A 25551-nucleotide genomic window follows, 5' to 3' on the forward strand; every position below is an offset into this window, starting at 1 on the left:
TGCTTGTCAAGATGAAAACCAGTATCAGGTCAGAGGCAGTTTACCTTTTTAAATATGACTACTTTTGACTACTGCCAAAGTTTAATTCCTCAGCAAAAGGACCTCCCTACCAACAAAATGTGAGATGATTTAAAAAAAAAAAATCTGCAATAACTGTTTTTAGCATCTCTTCTGCTAAAACTAACAAAATGTAGACCATGAAAGTTACAGAGAAAAAATTAAATGAACAGTGGAAAGTTATTGCACTAAGGCATTAACATGTTGAATAAAAATTAACCTAAGTAAAAGACTATTGAAGCATGACCCTCTTGTACAAACATGTATTTCCTACTCACTAATGGTAACAAAACAGAGCTTAATAGTTTCATGCAAAGATTAGTGTTTCTTAAACACTCCTAGTCATTACCACCAAGTTTTTTTAAACACTGCTGAAATTTCTTGTCTTAAATACTGCTAGTTTCTCATTCAAATGTGTTTCATTTGTTTAAACAAATAATATGCTATGTACTGCTTTTCTGAAGTCAGCATCTGTAGGAATTACACTGCATCAGAGCTGTGCTGCAGGAGTGGTCTTTACCTTTGCTTTAGTTAAGACAAACTGATGATTTCTATTGAATAATAAACAAATGCTAGGAAAAAGATTTCCTTGACCCTTAATTAGTTAACGTTTGGTTGATATAAGTAACATAAGGCTTTATATCCTTTTCAAAATTTTGTAATTTTTAATACTGACTGGTTTCAGTATGGGTTCATTTGTTATTTTCCAAGAATAGGTGTTTACAGAATTCCCTTTCCCCCATGCCATTTTTCCTACAGTTAAAATCCTGGCATTAGTGATGGAGTAACAGAGTGGTAGCGAATTCCACAAAATTTAGAACTAGATGAAGAAAAAAGGATTTCCTATCCAGAGTAGAAGTACAGAGAAAATAAAGTTCATGGGAAATTTATCACAAGCAGAGGTAAGAAAAATGACAGAGAAATTCCCTTTCTGGAGCATGTATTTGTATTAAAATACTGAAAGAAACGCACTGTGTGCTGGCTGCATGGGGTTACAATTCACTGGCCATATACAATTTATATGGCCATATTTGTTGGAGAAAGATTTGAAGTAAGCCCAAAGAGGCCACTGGTAAGGCTGAAAGGTCACACAGGGGCCTGTGAAGAGAAGAGCAGCAGTGGTTAGTACCTTCACAGTGCTTAGCCAGGCCTTGTCCAGTCCAGGGAAAAAAGCTTGAATCGTTAGAACCAGGTGAGTGTTTTGTTTCAATATGACCAAGATTTTAACTCAGGACTTTGTGCAAATTATGCAGGAAAAGCCTTGTATCTCTTTAACAGTGCTGCATTTATTCTGCAGTGAAAATACCCGTGTGACTCTGGCAGGTGCAACCAGGATCCTGGGCTTCACCACACCCAGGGTGTTGCCGGCAGCAGGGACACATTCAGGATCCTTTTGGGCACATTGGTACTGTGGCAGTCTGGGAGCAAGTTCAGGCCCCTGCTGCTGCTCCCACACCTCCTCATTGCCTCTCCCTGTTCCACAAACCCTCCTGAAAGCAATGGCTTCCCACTGCTGCAGGGACAGCACTGAGCACCACTCCCAAGGTCACATCTTGCTTGAATTCACAAGACGTGCTCTGCTAAAGCACCCCAGCTGGCTGTGCCCTCAAACCTTACCGCATCCCAGAATGTACAACAGGGACCCTCACTCTGATGCTAGGAAAGCACACTTCTCACAGACTGCAGGACAGTTTCACGTCATTTCACAAACTTCAAACTGAAAGATAAAACAGAAAAATCAGAATTGCATGTTGGGTCTAGAGGGGCACCAGAAAGAGTCCAAGGATGACTGTGGGATGTGAACATGGGATTCCGCTCTAGAGGGAACTAGCCTATCTAGTGTGATTGTAAGCCATATATTCCTCTTACATTCCCAGTATAAGTCCTTCTTGGCATCAGGGACTTTTTTTTTTTTTTTTTTAATTTAGAAATCCAAGCTTGCCCTCTGAGATCAGGTAGTGTGAACCCACAGCATTCTTAGAGATGACCTGATCTTAGATTTCCTTTGTCTGTTCAGAGTACCAAGTCTGAACGAGTCTGGCACATGCTTACACATACAGCAACTCACATAATTAGTCTTTTCTAAACAATTTCAGTCACCAGTCCAGAGTCTCCAGTTCAGAGATGCCCCATTAAGACTCCTGTAAAAATAAAAGTATTTTTCTTCTGAATAAACAGATATGCAAAGAAGGGAGTGCATTTCTGTAACACCAAACAAAACCTGGATTTTGGAGCAAGCATCTTCTTACATGTCAGAGTTGGAGTAAATGAACCATACCAAAGGTCACTAAATGTCATTGTTCTGTAATTTTCAGTCTTCAGAGGATCAAAGAAATCTAAAGAAATGGTTCAAGTTGAGACACTTGGCAAAATAATGAGGTGAAAGGCTTCTGAGGTTTTCTGGAGGAAAAAACTCCACAGTAATTGAACATAATTCTTAAAATCTTCATTTAAGCATTAATAAATAAAAATGTTTATCCTCTTAGGGTTCATGAAATGTCAACAAGAGAAAATAGTAGTATAAAAACCGAAGAGCTGTTTTTCAGTTATTCTCAGGGCATAAGGGGTTTGTTTATTCAAGGATTTGTGACAGTGGCAAATAAGCTGTTCCCTTGAAAATACCTTGCCAGGTGTTGTTTCTGGGTTTGGTTTTTTGTTTGTTTGTTTTTGGTTTGTTTTGTTTTTTTGTTTTGTTTTTGTTTTTTCCTGTTTGGCAGTACTTGTATGATAAATTAATTTTGCTAGAAATACACTAGCAGTTCAGCACAGATTTTTTTTAACCATTAATCTCCTTACCTGGCATATTTTGCCCCCTTAGAGCAGTTAGAGCAGCTCAAGGAACTGATCTTAAAATTCCCAAGAAGATCAAAATATAACTTCAGTGGATTGCTGGAGTGTAACTCAGAAGCATAACTGATCAGTCATTTGAGGAATTTCATTGTTGTTGCTGTGCCTTTTTGATCAGCCAGACCAAAGGGATTTCATTAACATCTCACTAGTACCTCTGACTAAGAAGAAATTTTGAATAGATTGTGAAAGCCTCTAGAAATAAGCTATTTTTAAGTGCTAAGCATATAAATGCAAATTGAGTAGAAACAGCTGTTATTTACATTCCGTGGACACATGATTTCACTCTCTGATGGATAGGGGAAGAAAAAAAGCCACTGAAAGACTGAAATGCCCTTAAAGAAATTGGGGAAATGGGGATCTAATAAAAATACATGCAATGAACCACATTGTTGGGTGGTATAAACTGGTAAAGCTTTCCAGGTTTGCCACCATAACATTATAAAGCCCACCTGCCAGGAGGACTTGAAGAGCTCTATGTATTTCTTGGAGAAAGCTGGGGGAGGGGTAGAAGGAATGAATATGCTGAAACAAAGGCATATGAACAAATTCATGTTTCAGCTTTTTTTGCAATGGCTAACTGATAACCTGGCATTTTCAAAAATAGTCTCCCAGAACGAAGCCCCCATTCATAATAAGATTTTGCCATGGACTTACATTAGTTTGACATTATGTTCTGGAAAAATTATTAAAGCTCATGAAAAATGTAAGCAGCATATTCTAGACCAGTGTATCTGAAAGTAGAGGACTGTGCTGAGGGAAAAGAAAGCACAGTGTGAAAGTTGCACCCTTCCATGAACTCAAGCTTTTTACCGGCCTGGCAGAGGCCCTCCTGTGTGTCCTCCGTTTACCTGGAGCAGGTCCCTGCTGTCACATGTTCCACTGGAAAGCTCATGCTCCCTCCTGCCACACCTGCTTCTGTTTGTAACATTACCAGCAAACACCTAGAGTAGAAAGAAATAATACTCTCCTCAGGCAGGTTTAAAAATGTACACAAAATGTGGCTGCTAATTTGGACCAAACCCACTCAGTCAAATCAGCCATAGGAACCTGGGACAGGGAATTAAAGGTGGGATTGTTTTGTTGGCTTTTCCTTATGGAAGGAAAAGGAGTGGACATAGTCAACACAGCTAAAGCTCAAGCACCACGGAGCCACTTGATTCTTAAGAGCCTGGAGAGTGATTTCCTCCAAGATTAGTTCTGTTTGACTTAGGATTGCTTTGTGCCTGCCAGCACAGAAAACCTGTCATAACACAGGCAAAGGTGGGACAGAAATTTCATTCTTCTTCCATTTTAGGTACAGTCTTACCTGCTGTTCTGTCTTACACAAAACATATGTCTGATGGCTAAATGCATCCTTTCCTTCCTCACCAGAACAAAGCCTTATCTACAGCAGCAGGTTTTGCAGCTTCCTTCTGTCTAGCATCATGTGGCATGAAATGCTGGGGAAAAATTCTGCTGTGCCTCAGGCACCTTTCCAGATCACATTTATTCACAGAGGAATAATTTATCAGAGAAATGAGCTCTGAAGAGACTACTAAAATTAGCGTTAAATTTTGAAATATAGGGCAATGGCACTGAAAGTCAGAAAATATGTCTAGCCCAAACTCACACTTTATGAAACATTTTGCATATTTTGTAATAATTATGGATATTCTTTCCCCTTCTCTGTTCCCCTCTGTATATATATTAAGACGAAGGTAATAACAAACTTAAGCAAATCTGAATTTGGTTACACAGAGCCATCTGTTAATTCTGGTATATGGCAGTAGAGGGCATCTAAGGACTTCAAGTCACATACGGTGAGGGATTAAAATCAGATGGCTAAGGGAGTTTTTACTCTCCCCTCAAGATGTTCACCCCACCTCAGGACAGAATTGCTACCTCATGACCAAACAGCTCAGGAGGCTGCTCCTGATCGACGGCAGCTTTGAGCCACGCTGAAATTGAGGCTGTTCTTAAAACACCAGTCTGAAAGTTGAAGTTGTTAAGGAGGAGGTGCACAAGTTAATTTCTCTTCCCTGCTGCAGGCAGAGCTCTGGCAGAGCCACAGGATGGTTTTGGGTATAGTACAGGGCAAGGTACTGCTTCAAGCATCCTGTCCAATTTTATCTACTACTGTTTGAGCTTTAATTTCCACATACCTGGAAAAACTGCATGCAGGAGGAGCAAGTGATTCTGGGAATGGACAGGCTGTGCCAAGAAAAGACAAGCTGTGGACCAATGCTCTTTCCTTAACCAGAAAGAGTAGCCCTATGTCTGTTTCCTCTCCTGAGCCTAAAAACTGCCAGCCTGTCTGGCCACTATTCAGTTTATGTCCTCCCAGTATGCCAGTCAGATACAGGATGATGCCTTCAGCCGTCCTGACAAAAAGCAAGCACTAATCCTGACAAACAGAGAGAAGGTAGTTGGCAGCTAACACTGTTTTCTTGTCACCTGTCCAGGTTTGTATGACATTCCATATCCAGCCTCTCTCTATACTGAAGCAGGGAAAGCAGCCATGCCTATCTTGACCCAAAAGAAGCCAACACGTCAGAGACAGGTTAAGTTCATTACCTGACACTAACACTTGATGCACTAATCTGAAAAATGTAATTGCGCCCAGCAGCAGATTCACATACAGCAGGCAACGTATTTTCAATTAACTGTAAGAAGTTTAAAGTTATATAAATACATTAGTAAATGTTGAGTATCCTGCTATGCAAACTCTTAAGTACAGCAACACCTCAGGCCTTATGCTGAAGTCTATGCCTTAGCCTGAAATTTAAAAGTGGCTCATGCCGAGAAAAAGGTTCTACAACTCATTTAATGATTCACAGTACTCCTAAAATTATATTCATCTGTCTGCTTTCCATGGCAGCACTTTCAATCATAAACACTTAATTGTAGGAATTCATCCTCAAGGCCAAATAGCTCTGGGTGAATTAAACTATCCTTAATATAAAAACTAGAACAGTGATTTAAATTTAATCTTTTTCTGATGGGAGGCCAGAGACACATGACCCAGTTTCTACTTCAGTTTACTTTTCACTCAAAAATCCCCCCTTTAGAGATAGCCACTGCATCACCTGTTTTAGTTTTCCTTCTTAGTTTCAAAACTGACTCTCTGCCAACAAAGAAACTTTATTACTTATGGATTGGAAAAGCATAGGAGAGCTGCCTTCATGCTCTGTCAGGAAAACCTTTTTCACAGACATTGCTTGCTCTCTTTCACTTTGAGGCGTAGGATTCACAACTGGCAGAAAAACATCTCAAGCCTCCTCAAGCATAAAAGGCTTGTTTTTTCTGGCAGCATCTAGGACGAGAGTGCAAGATTTCACTGTGCTTTCAGCTGTGCTATCTCTAGGATTTTTCAAAAAAACCCCCCAAAAAACCCCAAGAGTGTATGTTTCTCTGAAAAATCCAAAACTTCAAGGAGCATGGTTCTGAACATGTGTGTGTGTAGGTATAGTGCATAGAAACACCTATATGCTCTTTCTCAGCCAAAAAAACAAGGTAAATAAATATTACACTCACAGCATTTTATGCTATAATCTGAATATTAAAATCCATATCAAATGTTCTGCTAGTAGTTGTTTGAAAAGGACCAAAAATGATCCTTTCCAGCAGCTCTATTTTGTACCATGTTTATGAGAAAGAAGCATGAATGGGAAGAAAATGCTATCAAAGCATGTATATTTACAACTTATTCTCCAGTAACTTGCAGCAATATTTAGCTAGTTTTAGTCAGAGTGAAACTCAGTAATTCAAAAAAATAACATAGTGATAGACCAGAATTCTGCTGTTTATAAAGAAGCCTAACATAGCATAAAGTAAAAACTGCTGTGCAAATTATCTTTTTTTTTTTATACTTAGTACCCTGCGTCACCACATCCTACTTTTCCTTTACAGGCCTATCCAAAGTATTTTTATGTTATTTTGGTTTTACCTTAAACTGTAAATAGTAAATTGGAGAAACTAAGCAAGCACTGTATTTAATTATTTTCATTGAAGATCCCAACTGTCTAGGTAACTCAATGCAGTTTAGGCCTTTATTTTTAGATAGTAGATAGCACAGGATGAGATGAGAAATGGACATAAATACCACCTTTTTATAGTCAGTTTTGTGCTTGTCAGTGATTATCTGTCTACCTATCCACTCAATCAAAGGAAATGATCCTGCTTTTTATCAACTGTCTCTGAAAGAAAAGAATCTGGATGTTATTTCAAAGTATTTACTCTCTTGGTGCCACCTTTTGATGTTTGCTTTTAAATTACAAGTGCTGGTTTCCTTTTAGAGCACCCCTGATTCATAGAAATTATTCACTGAATTCTTTTGTAATTCTCCTTTACCAAATGTATTTTATCAAGAAAGGCAAGGCATTCACATGTGACTAGATAAAAATGGCCGGAAATAAGGTGGCAGCTGGTAAAGAGTAAAACTGTTTGGTATAAATCTTCATCTATTTCATCAAAACACTCTGTTCCTCCAGCAGCTGGAAAGAGCAGGGTGATCCCATACCCTAAAATATTTGTTTTCTCTATGTTTTATTTATTACGTTTTAGGAACTCTTTGTGAAATAAGCAAACCTTTCTCCTAACTGCTAAGAGAGAAATCCTCTAAGAGTTCACATTGCAGACCTTGTTTGTGCTGTGGAGTTACAATTAACTCATTCCAATTTGCTGGAGCTAAAGGCTCAATATTCATATTTCTCTGCTCAAGAACAAGACTGTAATCCCAGGACAGGGAGAAAGCCTGGCAGCTGTACACTGTTATTTAGACTAGATCAGGTAAACAGTTGTCAAAATATGGTCAATAAGTAGATGTATGTGATAAGCAATAGCTGTCCTTTTAACTGAAGGGGATTTTAACTGACCTGATGGTATACCATGGATAATGGATATTCTGGGCTGTTTCTTTGAGAAGTTAAGGATGAAAAGAGCAAGGAAAGGCCCCTTGTATTCTTCCAGGTAGCTAGGTAAATCTATCTTAATAATTCAGTAAATCTTTTCAGTGAATCAGAGCAAATTTAGCAAAATCAGCTGAGTCAAAAACACATTACCCCCCCCCCCCCGCTCACATCATATTATATAAATAAATCAGCATACTAGCTCACCAGTAAACTTGGCATACTTTTCAGGAACAAAGTGAAAATAATTTCTAGCAACAGACGCTTTGCAGGACTGTAAAAACATAGTTGCATCCTTCTTTGGTCATGAAAGGGATTTTTGCCTGAAGGAAAAATAAAAAATAAATTAACTCATCCTTCCCTGTCTTGAGCATATGCATTTGAAATCGTCAGAAACAATATATTCTGCTTATGATTTTCAAGAACTCTTAATGTTCATATTTTTGCTACTAATATAAAACATGATTAAAAGGATCTACTATATGGATGATATACAGTCAGAATCAACATTTATGAATAGCAGAAAGTATTAGGGAAAAAAAATAGGGATTGCTTAAGTTTGTGCCTTTCATCTCCAGTGGGATGATATGCCTCTAAAACTGGCTCAGAATCATTCATATTTGTACATGTATAGCAATATTTGTTCTAGAACTGCTACCCTAAAAGACACAGATTAAAAATAAATAAAGCATTTGGTTTGAATTTTACATAAAAATTTTAAATCCCCACTTTACAGTTTTTGTATTAGTGACTGTTTAGAAGAATTAGTGTTTGTTACATGGCAGATTAAAAAAACCTCTTTTGTTTATATGATGGAAAGCTAAGTTTTCTGAGTCTGCTCCTTTCTTTTTTACCACTTCACATCTTTCTCCTACTCAGTTCTGATTTTTATAAAGTAAAACTCTTCAGGCAAACCAAACCTGTAATAAATATCCCAGTGCCAAAGAAGCTAAAAAGTAGCTTTAAGTAGTTTCATGCACTACTTACGGCCCATAGTCCCCAAAGAAATTTAATTTAGTCACCTTTGCTTACCCTTACAACTATTTCTTTTCTCTCCTGTGACTGTATGGAAGACTCATGCAGACAGAGGAGAAAAAGACCAACTGACATTGTTGAAAGAAACAGAGAAATATAAACGTACTCCACGGAGCCTATTCACTGAGCACTTTCAGATGTCTCAAGCCAGAGAATAAAGGTAACTGTGAACCAGAGCACTCTTATGAGGTGCCAGTACTGTCATTTAAAGATCAATCTGCAGTTTTTAAGTTTGAATTTCATTACTCTTGTAAGTTTACCAGATATTTAGTGCTGTTTTTAAGACACATTAAGTTCTCATGAAAAAAAATCAACAGAACTCTTTTTAGGAAAGGTCCTGCTGATATACTGCCTATTTAATTTTTATGCTACCCTTTTCATAACAATATCTGAAGTTTTAAGTAACAAACATTTATTACGTTCTTCTGTTCTTGTTTCTCATTCACCACATAAATCGAGGTCTTCTTCCCTCTGCCTTTATAGCAGCCAGCTGTGGTTTTAGAAACAAATTATTATGACTTCAAGTGACGAATAAACAGCAGAAGCAAAGGAAGTCTTGAGATACTAGACACATAAAAATCCCATTAATAAAATAACATAGGAAAAGAGAACTACAGCAAAGCTGTAAAAAAGCAGCTTTGCATCTAGACAAGACGTATTCCTTTTCTCCAAGATGCAGTAATGAACTTCAAAGAAATAGCCTTAATTTTAATATTGTGATATCAGAAGTACATATTTTTGAGCAAAAGCTCTGTGCCTCCATGTACAGAATTATTTTAGTAATAAAAATAGACCTGTATTAATTTTTATTGTTCTTCTGAACATAGTGAAGTCAGTGCCATTCTGAAAAAGTAGTGGAGGTTTTTTGCAAGATCTCACGTCATAGGTAGCTGAACTGTCAACTAAATTTCAAGGGGCACAAACCTATTCTCTCCCCTCTTCACATCAATCCAACGAAAAAAACTTAGTGGTGATTCCACAACCGTCACTGGAGACTGGATCTGGGGCTATCTGAACTTCACAGACAAAAAGAGGTACAAGAATGACCTTTAAGACCTAAATTGTTTTTAAAAATTTCTGAGAATACTTAAGAAAGCCCGTTTGTTCCTCAGACCTAATTTTAAATCTGTGCTGCTGCCAGTGATTAAAACCACCTTTTTTTCATAAACTGAATAAATTAAATTCAAAAGCATCCAGGCATTACAAACAGATTAAATCATACTGACCAATATTTCACTTAACAAAGTAGATTTTTTTTTCTCAGACGAATTTACTTAATTACTAAATACAAAACTTAATTTTTAAGATCACTATTAATTATCTTATCCCCTGATGCTTAAAAATTATAAGCAATAACTGTTAGAAAACCCTTCAGGATTTGTAATCCTTCCTCAGCCCTTACTTTTTTATTATTATTATTCTTTTAAGAAACGTTGCATTTCAGACGTTACTGGGGAGTGAGACCCAAGGCAGCGTCTCAGTGTGGGAGCTTTGTGCAGGGGAGCTGCTCCGCTCCCTCAGCCAGACGCTCCAGCCTAATACATATTCATTTACTCCCTTGATAACAAAGGCTCCCTCCCCCCTCCAGCCCCGATTAATAAAGACATTATTTTTTATTATTTTATAGGTTTGAGGTTATTTCCTGAAATCTTTAAAAAGACACCCTTTAATCCTTCTCCCGTCAACTCCCCCTCCCAGATAACCCCGTGCAATTTGCAGGGAGCCCTGACCCGCAGCCAAGGGCTGGGGTGAGACTATTACGGCTACTTTTGCTTTGTTTCCTCTCTTTTCTTTCCTCTTTTTTTTTTTTTTTTTCTTTTTTCTTTTCTTTTTTTTTTTTTCTCCTCTGTGTGTGTCTCTTTCTAAAGTCGCCTCGGGGCCGCAGGAGCAGCGGCGAAAGGTGGCTGGTTACCGAGCAGCACCCACGGCGCAATCAACCATCTTTACGCTGAAAAACAGCTTCGTGGTTATTAAAAAAAAAATAATAATAATAATTAAAAAAGGGGGGGGAGGGGGAGGAAATCGGCGCGCGCATCGGCGGGCAATGGCTGTTTGTAGCAACGAGGTATTTAGCGCCGGAGGGTAAGGGGGGGTGGAGACCAGGGTGGGGTGTCCCAGGAGCTTCGGGCCGCCGCAAGTCCCTGGCAGAGAGCTCCTGGCATCGGCCCCTGACGCGCTCCCGGCCCTGCGGGCGGGCCCGCCGCCGCGCTCAGGTGCCGGCGGCTGCTGGCGCCGGGCGGCCCGGGCGCCCCTCGCCCCTCCGGCCCCGGGACGGGCGGCTGCGCTCCCGCGCTCGCCCGGTTCCCTCGGGGGTCCCGCCGTGCCCCGCGGGGCGGCCCGCACGGCCCCGCCGGCCCGGTCCCTCCGCAGCCCCGGGCACTGACCTGCACGTCGCCCGCGGCTCCGCGGGCGGAGGAGGAGGAGGAGGCGGGGGGGCCGCGGGGCAGCGTTCGGCGACCGCTGCCCCGGCGTGACAGGGGCGGCGGCTCGGTGCGTCGGCCCCGGCTGGCCGCGATCGCGGCGGAGGCGCCGGAGCGGGTCCTGTCACATGATGCGGTTCCTGGAAAGTTCCTGGAAAGCAGCCTTTGTATGTAACCATCCCGGGAGGGGGGAGCGGCGGGGGCAGGATGCCCTCGCCTCGCAATCAAAGGCGAGCAGACCGCCCGCGCCGGGGAGGGGGGGGGGGGGGGGGGCGGAGGGTGTTGTTTCCCCAGGAGCACCATCTTCCTCCGGCAGCCTCTGTCCTCCCTAGCACAGCTTCGACGCTTCTCCCCGGCGGCGGGTGCTGTGTCCCCCCGGCCCCCCGACGCCGCCGGGAGCCAGAACAACCTGACCGCCCCACCTCCAGGCGGCGGCAGCGGCGGCCCCAGCCCCGTCCCGCCAAGCCCGGGTGAGTCCCCTTGTCGTCGCCCCCCTCCGCCCGATGCCCTGCCGCGCTTCGAGAGCCGGCGGCCTTGCCGCCCCGCTCCGGGTACGGCGCTGCCGACCGCCGGGATGGAGGCTCCCCGGCAGCCGGCGGCAGGCTGCTCCGGCGCTCCTCGTCTCGGCCGGGGGACGTCCGGCTGCAGCCAGCCGCCACCGCCTCGCAAGCCTTCCGTCCCCACCGAGCTCCCGTGGCGGCGGCGCTTCGCGGCTAGGCGCTCCCGGAGCCTCTCCTTCACAAGGGGTCGCGCCCGGACACCGCTGGCAGGGCTGCTCCCACCTGCGCTCGTCGGCCCCGCGCCCGCAGCCTCTCCGGTGACAGGCGCACCTGCACCCGGTCACCGAGCTGGCGGCGGGAGCTTCTGCGCGGGGAAAGGAGGGGATGGCTTTGTCGAGGAGTTCCCGCGTGTGTGCCTACATATGTTGGGATAGAAACGCGTCAGAACACCCTATCTTGTTGCCACCACAGTTCAATTTGGAGAAGTTTCTGAGCTCCTCCGTGGAACTTGTTGAGGGGGGAACCGTCTCAGCATAACCCTCACCTGGCGGCTGCCGCGCACCCGCAGGCAGAGACTGCCCGGTTCGCAAGCACCGGCGGGGGGCTCCTGGTTTTCTCCGTGAGCCCCGTCCCTCCGCTCCGGCCAAGCCGGCTAGGCTCCCCCTCGCTGGTACTTCCCGGCTTTGTGTCGCTCCTGATGTGGCGGTGCTCCCCAGACAAAAGAGGCTCTTTTTGTCCCTCCCGTTAGCTTCAGCCAAGAGGAAAGATTCCCCCCCCCCCCCCCCCCCATGTCAGCATTTAATGGAGCGGGACAAAGCATATTTCCTGCCCCGCGCTAATTATAGCACGTCCTCCACCGTGCTGCCCCTTCTGTTCCCAACCGGCCAGCGAATCCCCGGAGCCGGCGCTGCCGGCCCACCCGCCCCGCAGCTCGGGTACGCCGCTGCCCGCGAGGAGGTCTCCCGCCCCAGGAGCTTGGCCCACACCGGGCTCCCGTCCCTAGACTTCCCGTACGACTTCGCGGGATGACCTTACTGCAAGGCGTCCGTGCGTACCGTCCATGCGCACCGCAACGTGAAACCCAGGCAGCGCCGGGGCTGGGACCTCTGCCCTGCTCTGCTGGTTACCTCTCTCGTACCTTTACGTGCACGGCTCTCCCCCACGACCTCCTCCCTCCCCGAAAGTCCCAGAGCTGCCGGCTGGGCTCGCCTGCCCCAGCCGAGGGAGCGGGACATCAGCGGGTTCGCCTTTGCGATAAAGGGAGCCCACCTTCTCGGGCTGCCGCCTCCGCCGAGTCCCCGGTGGAGAGGAGCCGAGGACAGGCTGGGCGGCGGGGGGGGGGAGGAGATGTCCCTCCCCCGCTCCGCCGGGAGGTGATCTCTCGCCGCGGGTCCCTCCTCTGGATGCTGGGAAGTTCCGAAGCGGGATCGCCAGAAACACGCTCTGCGTCGGGAGCGCCTCTCGCGGGGCTCGCCGCTAACCACGCTCTCTCTCGGCTCGCAGGCGGCGCCCGGGCTGGGGGCCGGGACCATGCACCCGGCGCGGCGCTGAACCTCGCGGCGGCGAAGCGGAGCCCTCTCCTGCCGGCAGCCCCCGACCTGCGTACGAGCGGGGCCGCGCCCGCCGCCGCCGCCCATGACCCTGCGCTCCGCCGAGTCCCTGGAGAGCGCGGAGAGCTCCGGGGAGCGCTGGGGGCACCCCGGGACGGCGGCGCCCGTTGCCGAGGAGTGCCGTGAGGCGGAGCAGCTGGCCGCGGCTATGGAGGAGCTGCGGCGGGCAGGTAAGCCCGGGCGGCCGGGAAGGGGAAAGGGCCCGGGGCGGCGGCGCTGTCCGGGGGAGGTAGAGCGGCGCGGCGGGGATCCCCGCCGGGCCGAGAGAGGAACCGGGCGGCGGTGCGACGCCTGGCCATCGCCGCCCGGCGCTGCGAGGTCGCGTTCCCGCGGCGGAGAGGGGCGGCGACGACTCCGACCTTCCGCGGACTGCGGCGGCCGAAGCGAAAGCGCCGGCAGCGCCGCGCCCCGGCGGCAGCCCGGGATCTGCGGCCGGGCGAGGTCCGGGCGCTGCCGCCGGCCGGGGCGGCCGCCGCGCCGCATCCCCTCGGCCCCGCGTACCTGCGCTCCCCTCGCCGGCGTGGCGCGGCTCGCCCGGCCCCGCAGGACGCGGGGCTTGCTTGCGGGCGGAGGGAAGGGATTTTTGTCTTCATCGCAGACGCGCCAGGACCGCAGCTACCTCGTCGAAGTTGTTTTCTTATGCCTTTGCTTTCGATCGCTAGACAAAGCTCATTTCAACAGAAGCCTACTCAGAGTTACCCAAGGCGGGCGTTCTGCGGGCTGCCAGCCTGTGCCTTGCGGGCGCAGCGCTGGCTCCGGCGGGAGAGCAGCGGGGAGCCGCGGGACGCATCCCTGTTACTTCAGGGCCGGCCCGCCGGCTCCGGCGTCGGCCCCGCAGGACGCTGCAGGAAATTTTGTGCGTCTGTGTGAATAGATATGAAAATAAAAAGTGAGCTGGATGGCTCTGTCAAAACGAGATGCGTTGTAAACCAAATGAATTTAAATAGCAAATAAAAATTTACTGTGCCTGCAGGACTTAACTTTTAAACAACAAAAGAAATGGGTGACTAGAAGTGTATCAGCCAGAGCAGCTTTTAAAATAAACAGGAATAAACAAATCCCTTCTTTCTCTCATCTTTTAACAGGATGGTACTGGGGCAACATGACTGTTGCTGAAGCCAAAGAAAGGTTACAGGATGCCCCTGAAGGGACCTTTTTGGTTAGGGATAGTTCGCATTCAGAGTATCTACTGACTATATCGGTAAAAACATCAGCAGGACCGACCAATCTACGTATAGAATATCAAGATGGCAAGTTTAGACTGGACTCTATCACTTGTGTCAGATCTAGACTTAAACAGTTCAACAGCGTTGTGCATTTGATTGAGTACTATGTTCTTATGTGCAAGGATAGAACTGAAACACCTTCAAATGGAACAGTTCATCTTTACTTGAACAAACCCCTCTATACATCTGCTCCGTCTCTGCAACACCGCTGCAGAATAACTATAAACAAGAGCACAAATCAGATCTGGGAGCTGCCATTACCAACAAGACTAAAAGAGTACTTGAAAGAGTATCAATACCAGGTATAAATATATTTTCTAAATGCCTTTAACACAGAGTAACTTTTGAATGCAATTCTTAAAATCAGCCAAAGAACTGAGTAACCAGTTGTACAACTCAGCATGGAATTCACTATCAAAACAGTGGCAGTTCTGGGGGAAAGGTTTTTATTTCAGATGCTACAAAGGGAGACTTTATGTAAAATAATCCCAGTTTGCATCCTTGGGGGTTCGACAAGGTGGCATGCTATTCTTGCAAGGAGAGAGAAGCCAGGAATCTGTCCAGATTGTGTTGCTTTGTCAATAAAATGCTGCACTATCAAATGCTTACTGAAGCAGTGGGACCGGGAGAGACTTCATAAGTGGTCAGAAATGTATGAGAGTTTACAAGTATCTCAGTTGTCTGATTCCAAGATTAATTTGGTGCTGGTGTTCATATAATCCTAAAGGTTTAACTAGATCACACTGTGATAATCTTGCTAAAGTTATGCAACTAATCAAATCCAGTCAGAGAAATGATCATGTATTCAGTTTTTATTGAACTACTCTCCTGCTTTTCTGCAAGCAAAGGAGTACTGTAAGTAATCAGTCTAAAACATTGTTTTTCAAAGTTCTCTGAAAGCTGACCTTATGAAGAAATGCCACATCTTTCACAGGAACCCAGTATATTGCTGATTATACCAGATCGGTATCCCAGAATCCTTAACATGTTAACATCTTCAAAGTGGTGATGTATCCATGCTATTATTATTAAACCTCTTCTGGTTGAGGCTTTAGAACTATATGCTTCAAACATGCTTCAGACAGTTCCAATGTCAAAACATGGATATCAGCAGTTACATGTGTCTTCTACAGTGTAGAATGTTTTCTTCAGCCTGTTTCCCAAATTATGGGGAAATACGATGTGGATTTTTTTTAAGGGGGTTGGTTTTCCTTTTTCTTATTTTTTAGTTTCTTTTCTTTCATTTCATTTAATTTCATTTTATTTTATTTTATTTTATTTTATAACTTCCAATTCGCCATTGTAGCTATCAGATGATTACTCAATAAAGTAAATCAAAGTGCACAACAATCTCCCAATCTTTGTATGTATGGAATTGCTACTAAAAAAAAAATGGTCTTATAAAGGAACTTAGATAATTTCCCAGCTAATACTCAGATAAATGCACATGTATCAGTGAGGATGAATACCCCTGCTTTGTCTTTGTGGTGCTGCTCAAAAATATAGCTGGATTACATTCAGATTAGTGGCTTAGAGGCTGCCTGCTGAATTCCTGTAGTTAGGTATTAGCATAGGACATTGCCTTTTCTGTTACAGTAGTCTTCCAAACAGGAAGAGGGAACTAAGACCCTCAGTACCCATTCTTCAGCCCAAATGTAATGTATTCAGTAGAAGGACGAGAATAATAGGAGAGCAGTAAAGAGAGAAACAAGGACATAGACTCATCCTTAGTCAACAAATGAATAAGTTTTAATTCTTTCCCTAGCTTGTTTGTTAATTAAAGCAAAAACCTGTGCTTGAACAAGAAGGGTTGTCAAGACTTGCTGTAATCTAGCTTTGCCCAGCCTGAAACAGAAACAACATAAAATAATCTGGTTTTCTTTGTGACTTAACTGCTCTGTTGTACTGTCAAAATGTTCTGTCCTTTCTCATAAATTTTGGAGCACCAACCAGCTTATTTCTTGCATCTAAATTCCCAGTGTTATACACTCAGTTTTGTCTGTAACATGCTGGCAGAAATGACTAGCAGAGCCATGGAGAAAAAGAAGGCACCAAGAACCTGAGGCAGAGTGGACGATTCCTTGGTATGACAGATACTTGATATGTTCTTGTTCTTGCTGTGGAAAAGGTGGGTTTCTCTTCCTCCATGGCTTAAATTTCCTGTCCCCATTTTCAACTCAAGCTTTAGTATAGAAATGGGAAGAGTTTTTTTCTGAAAAACAATCCAAAATATTTTGTGATGTAAAATTTTCCCCATGTCTTGCCAAAATGTATTTGGAAGTTTTTCACATTATATGGTGACCACCCTTTGGTTCCCATGCCCAAAGAACTCTTGTATTCTAGGTGTCATAATCACATGGTTCTTGTCATCAGTCTTGCTAAGATCTGCCACCCTCAGGATGAAGAGCTTTTCCTGTGAGCAGAGCCTGTCTTTTCATTCTGATAAATCTTTTCTTACAGTTCTTGTCTAGCTCTACCCTGTGGTGAGAGAACTGCTATATGGAATAACTTCCATCACACTCACAAACACTCTAATCTGCTGCTGTGTTAACAGTCTACCTACTGTGCCTTTTCAGCCAGGGTGATACGCTTGGGGTCTCAGTGGTAAACACATTGTTCTAAGGACCTTTAAAAGAAATTCCTAGGGGTTTAAAATCATGAATACCAGTGCTGGAGCAAGCAGACGGAGAAGATAGGAGCTTTGGGGTGCAATGAGACTGCTGCATTGCAAATATAAGAAATTACTTATGGCTTGCTGCTGGCAGACTATGTAAGCAGTCACAAGCTGGCCAAGTGTACCCCACAGCAGAGCCAAGCTCTGAGAAACAAGGGGCAGACGCAGGGAAGCTTGCTGTTTTTTCTAATAACACCTCTCCAAAGAACTAGGGCAAATGTCAGGCTGAGGACAAGGAGTGCTGGCAAAGTGAAAGGTGGTGATTCTTGTAACTAATCAAGATTAGTTACTGTGATGTGGAATCAAGTCACCAAACATTGGGCATATTGACCTAGACTTCGTATCATACGTATTAGTCCCTGTGAGGAAAAGCAGGCTCTGCGACTATAGTGTGCTTGAAGCTGTGAACAATATTTTAAACAGACTGGAGGGGGAACTAGTCCTCTTTGTATGAAAGCAGAGTTCTTGTCCTCATTAGGATGCCAGTCCTAGGGTTGATGCATTGCACTAGTAAAACTAAACCACAGTATAGCTTGCAGAAAGCTTGGCTTCTTTCTAATGCAGCACAGAGGAATGACTTGTTCTGGTACAAAAAATCTGAACATGAATAGATTTCAGCAGTACAAAGATCTTGCATATAGACTTTGTGAATTTTCAGACATGAAAATTTTCAGACATGTTCAAACATTTTTTAAAAAAATCAGTGCCTTTTTTCTTCTTTACCTTAGGGATGTTGTAGCTTGCTTGCAGCACCAGCTTTTAAATTGTGAACCCTTCAGATTATAAAAATTACTTCTAACTGATATATATAATCTTGATTTGCTGGGACAGAGTGTGCAGCAAAGCCAGTTTCACAGGTTCAATGCCCATGAGTCAACCAAAAATCATGATAAGGACTTTAATCCTAAGCCTTTTTTTCACCCTATGTGTTGGTTTGCTTTTTCTTTTTTGAGTCTTGGAGTTTCAGATTTTTTAGTTTGTATCTGGAATGTTAGAAAACCACTTTACTTAAAGGAAAACTGAGAATCCTACAATCCTAAAAGGCGATGCTTAAAAAATCCAACCAAAATAAACATAATTGCAAGATGAATGATGAAAGTGGAATTGGTGATAATATTTAGTTTAGCACTAAACCTAGCAGAAGTGTAAACTAGGGTAGCATTTTAGTTGTATGGGTATCTTCCTGCTGGTAGTATTATCACTGGAGACAGAAAATGGTTTGAGTACAAGATGTATGGGTAGAGTGGGAAGGTAACCAAGCAGCTGCGTCCAGTGCATTAGAAGTAATTTTATTTTAATCTGATCTTGTCAGTATTGTCCTAATTATATTTTATGTAACCACATTCTAGATAAACAATACAAAATGATTAGCAAGAAGGAAAGATTGTTCACTAGAATATGGGGGGCAGAGGGGTTTTTTATATCTTACAACAATGAGGAATTTACTCCTATAATGAGACTAAGTCTCATCACCTTGAGAAAACAGAATCTACATATGACAGGGAGAACAGAATTCTATAGTTGTGTGAATTTCTGTACCTCAGCCAACTCTCACATTTTAGCAAAATGTTCCTGCAGGTAAATTACCTTGTTAAAGATTGTATTAAAAACTGTATTTACTTACATGCTCTATTCAAGAGCTTTTTCTTGTATTCCTGATAACAATCCTATTGATTTTTCCTTTGGCTATAATCTTAGGCTCTAGTGGAAAGTAAGTCAAGTGATATCAAGGCTTTGCTCTCCTTAAGCCAAAACACATAATGGAAATGGGAAGAGATATCTTTAGACATGGGTATCATGTCTAAGAGTCATTTTAAATAAAGTAAAATAAAATTTCTGCCAACTTTGCAGTCATTAAAGTAAATCTAAGTATCGTATTTACTTCTAGAGGAAACAACGACTTGAGGGATTTTAAAAGCTGTATTGCTGCTTCTCAATAACAATTAAAAAACATCATTGAAAGGAGAAATTTTATTTTAAAAATATAGAAATTAATGAAAATTTTGCTATCTAAACCAAAAAATTGCCAAATAGAATAAGTAGAAGTTAGTTGAAAGGTCTGAACTGGTTAGTTCTGCATACACAAAGGCAGCGGGGATGACAAGCTGCTTTGGTATCTCAGCCTAGCTCCTGAAAACCACTTCTCTATTAGCATTAGAATCAGCAGGTCTCAGTATTTTGCTAAGCTATTAGCATGACTGAAAATGCCTGGAAACAACATTCCACTGACACATAACTTAAGTCACCATGGTCTGAGCTCACTTTACAACACGGCGATTTGCCACAGTATTGCTAAAATTGGGTAGTTTCTACAATAGGCTGAGTATCAGTCAAAGGAATGGGGAGGCAGAACTGGTTCAGGTGCTGACCATCACTGGTCCCTATCCCTGACTTAGACAGAGAGCACACTACAAGCTAAGTGAAACACAGCTGCCAGGAACAGTTTGAATCCACACATAGACCAAGTCTGGCCAGATAGCTCAATTTCAAGGAAAAAGAAAATCAGCTTATAGCAAACTCAGTCTGTCCTGATGCCAGGGTTACCAAGCAGGAGAGGGATTAACTGTGTTTAATAATCAGGTTATCTACAGGGCTTTAAAGTAGCAAGTGCCTCTGAGAAAGTCTACAGAAATACAAAAATACATCACCATAATTATGCTGATTAATCTGCCTGATAAATTGTGTATTTTATTCTACTTAGATTCTATTTTTAAAAAGGGATTGCACCTGTGTTTCATTTTGTTTTATTCCAGAATTGGAGCCATTATTTTTCCAGGAACTGAAATACCAAAATAATGCCACTCCTTTCTATGGTATTAAGGAGGAATATATGCTGGAGCAAAAGCTATTTATATTAGGATAAGGAATGAGCTGGCATTTACTAGGAAAAATTTCAAACAGATAATATCCAGGAAAAATTTAGTGGTGAGTGCTGCAAAGAACAAAATACTCTAAAAAAACCCAAACAAACAAATTCAATGCTTCTGTCTTGATTTTTCTTTCATTGGAGGGCAGGGTTTATGTAAGTAAATCCTTTTGATTCCAGTCAAACTGCTCTATAATTGATGTTTCATAGCCGAGATTTGCAACTTGCTGCGCTGTTATTTAACAAATAGTAAATGCAGAGGTATGTTAGACATGGGGAAAGACTCAAAGCCCAGTGCAAATCCTTCTTTTGAAGTTATTTGAATCAGGCTTGATAACAGGAGTTTTATGAAAAATAGTCATAAATCTGGTAGCTGAAAGCGCAAAAATCCCCTTTCAAAACGCTTTGTTACAATTTAACTGGATCTCTTCAGGTTGCAGCCCTGAAACAGGATCTGTTCGGCTGAGTCGCTGTACCCACACTCTGCCTCAGGGGGAATCTCCAAACTTGAGAGATGGCTCTGGACACCTTATTACATACATTTGCTTTTTTCTTACCCTGTTTGACACATCTGGAGGGCAGAATAAGTCGTGGATCAACTCTTACTGTTCAAGGGATTTTGAGCTGGTTCATGTTTTTGTAGGAAGAGCACTGATAAATATTGAGCTGCAACATATCCACCTGTAAAGTTGGTGGAGAAGTCAACTTTCTGTAATTTCTCAGCATGGGGTGAAAAGTGGCTTATACTTCAAATAACATTGATAGGAACTTAAGCTGCAGTGAGGGCAACATCTTTGAGTGGCTGCACTGCTAAAAAGAGAGAAGGAACTAAGTTAGGAAAGTGAGATCCTTGTCTAACTAGATTGCAGTGGATGTGGCACAGCTCCTTCCTGAGCTGAAGTGCTTCAGACGTGTATTTTCTGTGAGGGAAACGGCTTGTGAGCAGCTTTCTGGAAATTAATCTGTTTCTTTTAACTCCCGTGATAGAGGATGCAGTGCCTACTGCAGGATGCTTCACTAGCTTGCAGGCAGGCAGGTTTCATTTTGAAAGGGAACAAAATAGATCAAGTGAATTTTTAATCTAAGAGTATTTTTTGTTTGAAAACAGAATGTATGGGAGAGGTATAAGCAGTGGCAAATGTCTTGCTAGGCTATCTGTAAAAAATTCCATGGATCATGACTAGTTCCTGAAGGCTAACCTTTAAGAAAGAACCTTTCAAAATTTGTACTGCATATGAGTTTGTCCAGTTCAAATCCTTGGGAAGCAATAGAAGATTACAAAAAGCAATAGCTATTCTCCTCCTAAAGAAAGCAACCTTCCAGTCTTTTATCTAAAATAGCAGAAAATCATTTCACATGCTGTAATTTGCAAGTAAAGTAAGTTGGTTTTGTGAAAAGATTTCAGACTTCAATTTTTAATTAATTTTAGTTATTTGCCAATGTTTGATTTTCAGATTAATTAGGGATTTTTCTTTGTTTGTTCTCATATTCATAAAATGCTGCTTTACATTTAAAAATTAATTTCATAAGGCAGGGATAAATAATAAATAATAAGAGACTTGCAGTACTTCATCAGTCTCCTCAAAGAACTTTAAAATAAACTTAAAAACAGAGAACTACATTAATTCATATATTTAAAGGATGAAAAATTCTGAGAAATACTGAGTCATGTTTTCCAAATATTAATTGCATGGGAGTTTTTTTACAGTTCACTGGATTTTTTAAATGAAATGTATACAAGACTTTTGCATTTGATGCCTGCTTCCTTTTTATAACTATTTCCCCTTTTTATAACTTTTTGCTAGGGATTATTTGTATCACAGTAAACATCACTAAGAATTAATTGCAGTACTGCTAATAAATACTTATTTTTGTTATAGAAACAAATGTAAGTGTATAGGCATTACAGTCACTTTAAGCCCCATATTTTAAGATGCTTTAAAATCTTCTGTGCTATATGTTACCTACATGCTGGACATGCCTCTTAATAAAATACTACTTTTAAGGAAGTTCAGGACGTGTCACCTATATTTTATATTAATTCATCTCTTTGATCTGCATTTAATTTAAAGTCTTTATTATTAAAATGAATGGAAGTCACGAAGTATCAGAATTACGCAGCAGCCCAAGGGCTGATCCCGTTCAGTGATGCGCTTCAGTCATGCCCATCATCTTTTTTTTAGGAGGGATAAGGAATCATTTTTTCAGTAGCAAATGCCACCTGAAGAGCAACACCCCTTCCCAACTGACCACCTAATGCCCTCAAATCTTGCCAGCATCCAGCATAGCATGCCTAAGTTTTGGTCTACTGTTTGGGCAAACTTTCTATACCAAACCCTTCCCTTCCTTGGTATCAGCCAGGTTTTCAGTGACTGGCACGGGAGATTTGGATGTTGGCATTACAGAGGCCCACAGCTGCAAAGGGGAGCCAATGGGGACCAGGGTGAGGAGGAAGGGAAGAGGGAGGAAGGGAAGGGGACAGCAGTGGACAGCAATGGTTTGCAAGACTTTCATCTGGCCTTCAGGCCACCTGGTTTGGCCCATCCTGACTTACATTTTAACACTGTTTTTGAGACACATCACTTACAGAAATGTTTTCTGCGTTCTTCTTTCTAAAACTTACAGGGAAGCATACAAGATATGTTTCTCTTTTCCCTTCTTAATTTCTGAGGTTTTGTGAGAGATTTAACCAATTAGATGTGTTTTTAATAAACAAATCTAGAGGCTCCTATTTTTTCTTTTGTCTCTAAAGCTGGAATGCTGTCCTGCAGACAACTGAAAAAACAACATAATCCTAACAGATTAAATCTGCTTGTGCCAGCTTTAAGAACACATTTGGCCTCTTGTTATCAGCAGAAAACAAACTAGTCTGTAGAAAACAAAATACATGCATGCTTGGATACCGCTTGACTCTAATTAGCACAAAGGATCCTCTCAAAAGCATTTTTTTAAAAATGTTATTGTTCTGGTACAGTTTCTAGAAACGTTTGTTACTTTTAAGTGAGATTTTTAAAAGTGTATAATAAATGTAAAGATCTGGGATTATGACTTGGAATAACCCACATGTGAAGTGAATATCATTGTCAGAAGAGATACTGGCTAGCTTGGTTCCCACTGATTTGGACTTGTGACTTTGAATACAGCAGTCCTTAAAAGTGTGTCCTGATGACCACTGATGGTCCCTCAATCTGCAGAACCAGACAGAACAAGCTTTTAAGGCTAAAAGTCTGAGGATACTGATGTGCAGGATTGACTACGGTCCACTGATGTGCAAAGTCTAGGAAATACTTTTTTAATCTACACCGTTAGCTTTGAGATTTGAGCAGTTAGTGGGGGTTTGAGTTGACACCAAACTGGCTCAAATATATATAAAATATATGTATGCATTTGTCCTTAAAACTGAAATAGAACCAAATCATCTCTCTGAAGGTTTGTTGAACTTGGACCAGAACGGAACTGAAGACCTTTAGTGAGAGCTGAACCCAAATGGGATCAAAACAAAGAATTTAAGGACTTCTCTCCTTGGACTTAAAGTATTAACTCTGTGCATCCTTATCCCGTATCTGTTCTACATAATCAAAAACCCAGGCTGCATTGCTAAAGATGAACCCAAAACACCAGTAGCACATTTACAGTTTCCACTAATTAAATTTGCAGCACTAGTTATTAACTAGTGGAAGGAAAAGGAAACATCAGATTTTCCCTTAATGAGATTTGGACCTATGGTGCTGTCCTCTTCCTTCCTAGGCTTATCTGTTTCCTTTCACTGCTTTCCTTCTTTCTATCTCTGTTCAGACTGCAAGCAAATACGTGACTAAATGCTGACTCTGTAACTGCTAAAATTTCCTTGGGTGGAATCTGGAGCTGCTCTATGCATAGCCATATGTTTTCCTAACTTTCTAAGACATTCTTGGATAGTATAAAAATTTTAAAAAACCTTTTAATTTTATACTAAACCTTTTGCCTCATCTGGCAAAAATATAGATAGGAAATGCAAGTGATGTAACTGGTTGTCCTAATTTTCTGTTTTAAAATGCAGCCACATTATCTGCAATTAAAAGCGGCTGTCAGGATCGCAATGATGAGATTCTCTGAAGTCTCCAAGTTTGGTCACTCCAATTCCAGATTTAATACAGTTCCTTACATCATGACTAAAAAAAAGAAAAAAAAAAGAGAAGAAAAAAAAAAGAAAAAAAAAAAAAAAAAGGTAGCACTGACAATCAGAAGTACAAACAGCTGGGAAGCTTTCAGTAGCTGTGTGGTGCTGCATTGAGGAACGATCCTACAGATGGTTTGTGGTGTCTCTGTTCCCTAGTGCTGCTCTGTGCTGTTTACAAACATATCTTCTCACAAATAATATTGCAAACATCATGGCAAGAAAATTTAAAACCACCTCAGTTGTACTTTGGCTACAACAGCAGCATACTTCTTGTCTTGGAGCTACCGATGACGACTTACTTGTGTGGCTTCCAGCGTTGTCAAATATGTTAATGCATTGCTCTGAAACAACCCAGAGGAGTATTTAGAATTTTTAAATGTCTGCGTTCCTAGAAGAATAACATGTGCCTGAGACAAAAAAAAATATTTAGCTTGGTTTATCAGATGTATTGTAATAAGATATTATTTATCAATTATTCACAAGCAATTTAACCCCCTGTATCAAATTTACTACCTGTAAAGAATTATAGATAAAAGTGTTAGGTCATCAAACCAAAACACTGCTTTAAAACTGCCAAATACATAGCACCTCTACAGATGCTGGCTACATGATACATGTATCTATTTTTAAAAAACATTTCTTAAAACCAGCATACAAACTTTGCCTTTAAGGCTGATTTACATTCTGTGACCACATAAATTCTCAACTGTCAGCCACAGGAAAATCAAAGGAAAAGGATTTAAGATTCCTGAGTGTGACTGCCTATCTTAATGCAAAATCTTGCAGATAAATGTCATGTTAAGCATATGCAGTATGTGAAGTCTACCAATAATCCTTTTGGTTACAATCTTCCATGGCAAGAGTTTCCTAGCTACAGTACCTAGGAAAGGCACATAAAGGTTTCCACAACTAGCTTCCAAATACCCTTAAATATTTCAAATACCCCTAAATCTGTACGATTAGTCTAAACAGAGCGTACAAATGGGATTCCCAAGGTAACAACGTCTCTTGCAGCAGCCGCAGCAACCACCTTTCTGACTTTTCCAGAGGGTAGGTATTAGCACGCTGCGCAGTCCACAGCCAGCTTGCTGTGGCTGCCTGCAGCTTCAAAGGTAGTACGTTTCAGCACTGGAAGATCTTTTTTTAATTTTTTTTTCCCCCTGTCATCGCTACTGCGGTCCCCACATGAAAGAAAAAGGGCTGACACCACTCAATGCCCTGTGACACCTGACACCTATGCGAAGATGGAAATAAGTTATTCCGTGATG

The 25551-nt window shown here is 42.4% G+C and overlaps 1 protein-coding gene and 1 long non-coding RNA gene across 5 annotated transcripts; one reads left to right on the forward strand and one right to left on the reverse strand.

The window, feature by feature from the left end:
* Positions 1–127: 127 nt before the first annotated feature.
* On the reverse strand, positions 128–11554 carry LOC136289503 (uncharacterized). Of its 3 annotated transcripts, XR_010720806.1 has the most exons (7): positions 9753–11204; positions 9248–9318; positions 8001–8116; positions 3756–3848; positions 2126–2198; positions 1675–1774; positions 128–1155 (listed from the first exon to the last, which is right to left on the reverse strand). It is a non-coding gene; the product is annotated as an uncharacterized lncRNA (long non-coding RNA). The 3 variants fall into 3 exon arrangements; XR_010720807.1 differs by lacking the exons at positions 9248–9318; positions 9753–11204 and adding an exon at positions 11213–11554; XR_010720808.1 differs by lacking the exon at positions 9248–9318.
* A 2-nt stretch (positions 11555–11556) lies between these two features.
* SOCS2 (suppressor of cytokine signaling 2) lies at positions 11557–16087 on the forward strand. Of its 2 annotated transcripts, none has more exons than XM_066183376.1 (3): positions 11557–11718; positions 13252–13528; positions 14444–16087. In XM_066183376.1, the coding sequence occupies exons 2-3, from the start codon at positions 13384–13386 to the stop codon at positions 14890–14892; spliced, it is 594 nt and encodes a 197-aa protein (XP_066039473.1). In that variant the 5' UTR covers positions 11557–11718; positions 13252–13383; the 3' UTR covers positions 14893–16087. The 2 variants fall into 2 exon arrangements, with proteins under 2 accessions (XP_066039473.1, XP_066039474.1); XM_066183377.1 differs by lacking the exon at positions 11557–11718 and adding an exon at positions 12565–12795.
* Positions 16088–25551: the final 9464 nt, after the last annotated feature.

This window comes from Chamaea fasciata, unplaced genomic scaffold (genome assembly GCF_029207755.1).
Source record: "Chamaea fasciata isolate MVZ Bird 193981 ecotype frontalis unplaced genomic scaffold, bChaFas1.0.hap1 SCAF_5, whole genome shotgun sequence".
NCBI classification, from domain to species: domain Eukaryota; kingdom Metazoa; phylum Chordata; class Aves; order Passeriformes; family Sylviidae; genus Chamaea; species Chamaea fasciata.

Excerpts from the sequence above, each read along its gene's own strand:
- SOCS2 (XM_066183376.1), top strand. The coding sequence starts at position 13,384 with ATGACCCTGCGCTCCGCCGAGTCCCTGGAGAGCGCGGAGAGCTCCGGG. Across the intron at positions 13,529-14,443 it reads GGAGGAGCTGCGGCGGGCAG|GATGGTACTGGGGCAACATG; the intron begins GTAAGCCCGGGC and ends ATCTTTTAACAG.